Source organism: Puntigrus tetrazona, chromosome 23 (genome assembly GCF_018831695.1).
Source record: "Puntigrus tetrazona isolate hp1 chromosome 23, ASM1883169v1, whole genome shotgun sequence".
NCBI lineage: Eukaryota > Metazoa > Chordata > Actinopteri > Cypriniformes > Cyprinidae > Puntigrus > Puntigrus tetrazona.
Window position 1 is genome coordinate 10,139,468 of NC_056721.1, and position 5,985 is coordinate 10,145,452.

The 5,985-nt window shown below is 40.0% G+C and overlaps 1 protein-coding gene across 1 annotated transcript; it reads right to left on the reverse strand.

The window, feature by feature from the left end:
* Positions 1 to 682: 682 nt before the first annotated feature.
* On the reverse strand, positions 683 to 5,985 carry nr4a1 (nuclear receptor subfamily 4, group A, member 1). Its single transcript, XM_043224513.1, has 7 exons — positions 5,828 to 5,985; positions 3,428 to 4,200; positions 3,164 to 3,293; positions 2,717 to 2,880; positions 2,407 to 2,609; positions 2,142 to 2,320; positions 683 to 2,058 (listed from the first exon to the last, which is right to left on the reverse strand). The coding sequence occupies exons 2-7, from the start codon at positions 4,196 to 4,198 to the stop codon at positions 1,805 to 1,807; spliced, it is 1,701 nt and encodes a 566-aa protein (XP_043080448.1). The 5' UTR covers positions 4,199 to 4,200; positions 5,828 to 5,985; the 3' UTR covers positions 683 to 1,804.

Consider the following 5,985-nt stretch of genomic DNA (forward strand, 5'->3'; position numbering starts at 1 on the left):
GAAACAATTCAATACTTGGGCTGTACAATAAATGGATAAGGCAGGTATAAGAATTTCTTCTTCCACAGATTTGTACCGTCTTCTTCTTCTTGTTAATTTTGCTCACTGTTTGCAGTGTAATGAAAGGGAATGAAGACTGGAGTTCCACAATGACAAAAAAAAACATAACATTGTCATAAACCTTATCTTTATGACTGTTTTCTATTTTTAGATCTTTTGAATTAGACATTGTAATGTAGTTCACAAAACAAGCCTGGATGATTTGTTAACTAATTAAATTCACTTAGCATTGGATTCAAATTGGATTCGATACTATCACAGGAGTTAATGCAAAAAATATTAATGAATTTATCAATCAGTTAATACATTTTTATGGCTTTAGCCTCATTTATAAAACATACATATGCACAGATTTGATGTCCAAAGTTCAGATTTCTAAAAACTCCCTATAAACTCTATTGCTTAGCGCCAGATCAGATTCTAACTGGGCTTACATGGTTTCCTTGAGGAATACTGCTGGTATTTGGAAATCTCAAGACAAGTAATGAATTTAGTCACCAAAATTGTAACACAAACCACCCTTCAACTATGTGTGGTTTTTAATGAAAGAAAAGAAATGAAGATCTTGTTTTTATCGCTAAAGTAAATGATGTAAAGAAATGTTTCATAGCACCCAAGATGATTTCTGTTCAAAATGTATTTTATTTAGAGAGCTGCACAAAATTAATGAAAGATAAGCAATACCTCTCATTTTATGTAAAAAAAAAACTGAATGCCCAATCTTGATTTTGTCATTGTGAGAAAAGTTACAGTCTGCAGAAGCTCTAGTCATATACATCTTTAAAATACATACATACAAATATAATTACTCTAAGGTTTTGCTGGTACACTAAGTTAGGGGTCTGTAATAATACTCAAAGTATTTGTACAGTACATGTACAGTAGCTGCACTGGATCTCCTGTGACTTTTTCAATCTTTTATACAAACTAAAACAACTGAAACAATAGGCAAGTGTACCACAGTCCTCCAGTGAGTTTAGCTCCAATGCACTCACATCAGTCCTGTACTCAAAATCTGTTTTCAGTGTAAGCATGATTCAGAGGATATGTAAGGGAGACAGTTCTCTGGCACTTGAGCATATTTAAGGCTTTGTATGATAATTTAAACATCCAAGTAAATGCTTTTACTCCCTGTTTTGGTCCATGGCATGTCTAACTTGAAGTTGGAAGGTGTTTTACTGGATTTTTGGATGTTGTCTATGTGGAATATACTGTCTAAACGTAGTTGTAATACTGATAGGACAATCTTTCATCTAGAAGTCACATATAGAACGTTTGATTTGCTTCTTTTGCACCACTGACCTGAAATGCTACTGACTGAAGCCACCATTTCAGCTAAAATGTACTAAGATTTGAAACATGTCTGTGTAGAGTAGGGTTAGCCACCGTCTGTCCTGGAGTGTCGCTGTCCTGCAGAGTTGAGCCCCGACCCTAATCAAACACACCTGCTAATCAAGGTAGGGTTGGAGCTAAACTCTGCAGGATATCGGCACTCCAGGGCCGACCTGGTTTAGAGTTACCAACACATTCAACAAAATGCATAATTTTTGTTATGTCACTTAGTGAGTTCAATGTTCAAGACTATGTGATCTCCAAACGCAGGCGTGTAAGTAGAATGTAATCGTTCTCTGATTCCATTCCAAGAAAGCAGAGAACAGTAAGCGATAAAGTCCATTGTCTAGTGAAAACCTCAAGATCTCCAAAAACTCTTTTCCAGCTCCGCTTGTCCTTTTATAAAGCCTCTTTAGAATGGCAACGTGTCCATGAAGATTTTATCCACAATGGGTGGAGGTGGCACCAAGTCTTCCAGTTTAAGATAGAAGATTCGCTGGAGGCCCTGGGTGCACAGTGTTCTCAGCTCCGGAAGTTTGCCCAGGAGTCGGGACAGGTAGTTGGGCCTCGTGGCCTCGGGGGTACTGGAGACGTGGTCTCTGAGACACGTGATCAGCCGGTTTTGGAGGTCTTCGATTCGTTTGGGCTCTTTCAAGCCATGTCGATCTGTGGGTCACAAGTGAAGGTTAAAGGTCTGCTTGGGAAAAAACATTACATTTCTGTAGTCTGTGTAGAATGAAGTCATTTACCTGTGATTATGACCAGTGTGGCAAGACAGGAGAAAGACGATACGTCCAAGTTCAAGCGATGTAAACTCTGAGAAAACTCCATAATGGAGTCAATCCAGTCGCCAAAGCTCCGTACGCACTGCATCCGGTGCAGAACCACACCGTTGCAGAAAATAAGTTTGTCTGTCTCGGGGTTTGACCTAAAATTAAATAGATAAATAGATGGTTAGATACCCCAAATAGTACTTTTATAATGCTACATTCAGTGCTGTATTAACTGACATACCTGTAAGCTAGTCGAAGTATGAAGAGCTCAACAAAAGCTGACTCCAGAAGAAGGTCTTTGTCCTCCTTACAGAAGGCACTGAATCCAGGGATGTTTCCAGCCCACTTCCTGATCACATCCATTGACCCTGTTAGCAGGTCATAAAACTGCTGTATGTCGTTGGCATCCTCCTTTTCGGTCAATCCAGACACTGATTCCTGATACTAAAAATTTACCAAAAATGCAATATATTAATTGACAATAATATTAAAACAAAACAGCACTATAGCTTTAAACTGTCAAATTGTTGTGAAGAGAGCTCTGCCCACACCTTTGAATAGTCTAGATTTCCACTGGCAGGGTTTGAGTCGATATGGGCAGTGACGAGAGAGGCGATGATGTTTATAGGCGAAGACACAGACAGTGAGTCCTGAGCAACTTTTGGCTTGGATGGCAGGCGACCTCTTCTACCTTTCAGGCTGTCTGTTCTCACAACTACACAGAGGCACAATATGTATATTTATTAAAAATTCCAAATGTATTATGTATACATCTATACAAACACATGCATGTATATATTAAATATATGTATATATAATATAAAATATGAATATATAAATGACAAAGCATAAACAAAAATATTTTCAAAATGTGTATTTATATATATACATACACACAGTACACATACATATATAATGTAAACAAAAATATTTATTTTGGATGCAATTAATCCCGATTAATCAGTTGAAAGTACCAATAAAATATATTTAATTCTCACCTTCTTTCACCATCCCCACAGCTAGGCACTTTTGGAATCTGCAGAACTGGCACCTGTTTCGCCGCCTTTTGTCCACTGGGCAGTCTTTGTTGGCGAGGCACACATACTTGGCGTTTTTCTGTACTGTGCGCTAAAAAATCAAAAAGGAAACATGAGTGAAATAATCCTGATTCCCAAATCTAAGATTTTGAGGTGAGTTGACATAACATGATTCAAACTTAGAATTATAAGCAAGATGATTACAGTACACTCGTGCGCTCTCACCTTGAAAAAGCCTTTGCATCCCTCACAAGTGCGCACCCCGTAATGCTGACAGGAAGCGTTGTCTCCACACACTGCACAGCGCCCTTCGTTTCCCGTGGGGCTCCTTACTTTAGGAGACAGGTGTCCATCCATAAGTCCTGAGCCATCCCGACTGCCCTGCTCTAGGCTGAAGGGAAGTGGAGAACCGTGTTGCTGGGACTGAGAAAAGGGATCCTGATCTGGCAGTTGTGGCTGCAGCTGTCCCAAAGAAGAAAGCTCATCGTGTCCAAATGAGAAGAAAGAGGCGGCCTGGTTCAGAGGCTTCTCTGAACCCCAGCAGCCCTCATCGGGAGAGCAGGGACCGAAGGTGCTGTCCCAGGCAGCCATGGGCTGGAATCCGGGGGTTGAGGGTGAGGGAGCAGATGCTGGACTTCCGAAACAGTTTGACCCACCTGAAGAGGACAAGGTCTCGTCTAGGTAGCTAAAAGCAAATGTGCCTGGGTAACAGCCGTAAACTTGGAGTTCATCCAGCTTGAATGAGTCCTGCCCAGAGGTGCCACCCGGACAGGAAGAAGCAGCACCAGTGGCGATCTGGCACGAGTAGGTATCAAACTCCCCAACGTAGCCTCCGACCAGAGAAGTGATGCTGGGTAGGGAGGGTGCGGAGAGCTGGTCCCGCTGGTCAGTCACATCCATGGCCAACCTGGAGGTGAAGTCAGGATTCAAAAACTCTGAGCTGAAGAGGGAGCTCTCATAGGTCTGGACTCCATGTTGACTTTGAACACAGGTCATTTCTGTAGAACAGAACCACAACATCTACTTTTTAATATTGTAGATATTGCTGCTGAAATGTCAGACGCATCCTGTCCTACACCTAGATAGACTTACTCGATGACCAACAACCGAGTCTGTATAGACACAGTTCTCTGAAGCACCTTTGAGATTTCTGAGAAAACTTAGAGAGCCGTCTGGCTGGAAAGGGCAGCCATGCTTACTGTGTTACCACATTAAGTACGTCAGACGAACATGACACGTGGGTTGCCTCACTGAGAGGGTGTGTATGTTTGTGAGTGTGAGTGGGCGGTATATGTATATGGAACTTTTTTTTAAGATAGACTCAAATTTCCCCTGCAAACTCAGACATAGTGTTCCATAAGGTAAGTGATAAGATAAATTAAGAAAAAAATTATGTTTTCATGTTGCTTATGTTTAATCATACTATATTCCAACCACGTGGATTCAGTCTTTAGACGGGCATTGGAAATATTTGGAAATGCGCCACTATGAACTTTCCATTTTTAAAAAGGTAATTGACTTGAAAGTAGCTTGGTAAATGCATAAGATAATTATGGCTCAGCAGTCTGACAGACATTCATGACCTTGCATCCAAAGGAAGGTGAGAGAACATGGCACCTGATGATCATTTGACCCCTAAACATTTCATTGCCCAAATATGTTGACTAATACATAAGACAGTGCATTAGTAATAGATATGTTTCAAAAAGTCAAAAATATCCAGATGGTGTAACTGTCTGAAATTGTAAAAAAGGAAATGCTGGGCATCAGTAGTTTAGCATAATATCTTTCATTGATTTGTTTAAAAATAATCACTGAAACAATTTGGTTTTAGAATAGCTTTCATATCGTGAAAAACCAGTCAATGAGGCATAACCAACATACAGGAAGCCAAGTCATTTTGTTTACAAAATAGTTATAATAAAGTAAACAAACAAGCAGATAAAAACCCTCTTCAAACCCTGAGTGTCAAGGTCATTACAGTTAAAATGTGTGTAAATTAACGCTTTTCGTATGGATACGTTGATATCGTTTCTAAGAACTTGTGTTTAAAATTACATCGTCCGTTTCTCGTTTTTAAACATTATTTCACTTTCACCTATAATGCCCGTTTAATAAATGTATTTGTCAAACATATAGCCTAAGTACAGTCAGGTTTAAAAAGGAAAGTGTGCGCAGATAAGTAGTTGGCTGTCGCGCGAGCACCTGTTGCAGCGAGACCGCGCGCGTGCAGAAGCGCACCACTCACTGTAACACACACACACCCTCTCAGTCTATTCTTTAATTATCTTATATCATCTTCATTCAAAACTTTTTACATAAAAAATTCCAGACGACAACACATTCTGTGAATTCAACTCAAATCGGATACGCGCAAGGCAGTTTTTTTTTCTGAATAACTCGCGCGCTCCACGCAGTAAAGAATACAAAACACATAAATCTATCACGATCTCAACATTAGACTCCAACAGCATAAATGATTCCATTCATGAACACGCACTACATTCCGTTTTGAACAACCGTGAACTCATCTGCTGCTCGTTTGCGATTTAAAAGAAAAGCATAAAACATTAGGAAAAGTGTTTACTGACTTCCACATCATAAAGGCAAAATATATTTACGTACCTGAAAATGTGTTGCTGTTAGGGACCTATAAGTGTCCGTATTCCAAGTGATGGATAACCATGTATAAACGTCCCCGGCCGCGACAAGACGGTTTTCTCAAATATCTGTGAGCGAGCAGATATATAGCGACTACTTTATTGTGCCGTTACGTCAAAGGT

What these genes read in the sequence shown, in the direction of transcription:
- nr4a1 (XM_043224513.1), bottom strand. Translation starts at nt 4,198, where the DNA reads ATGACCTGTGTTCAAAGTCAACATGGAGTCCAGACCTATGAGAGCTCC. An exon ending in TGTGGGGATGGTGAAAGAAG is followed by an intron (nt 2,881 to 3,163) that starts GTGAGAATTAAA and finishes GCCTCTGTGTAG; the next exon opens with TTGTGAGAACAGACAGCCTG. An exon ending in GAAATCTAGACTATTCAAAG is followed by an intron (nt 2,610 to 2,716) that starts GTGTGGGCAGAG and finishes GTAAATTTTTAG; the next exon opens with TATCAGGAATCAGTGTCTGG.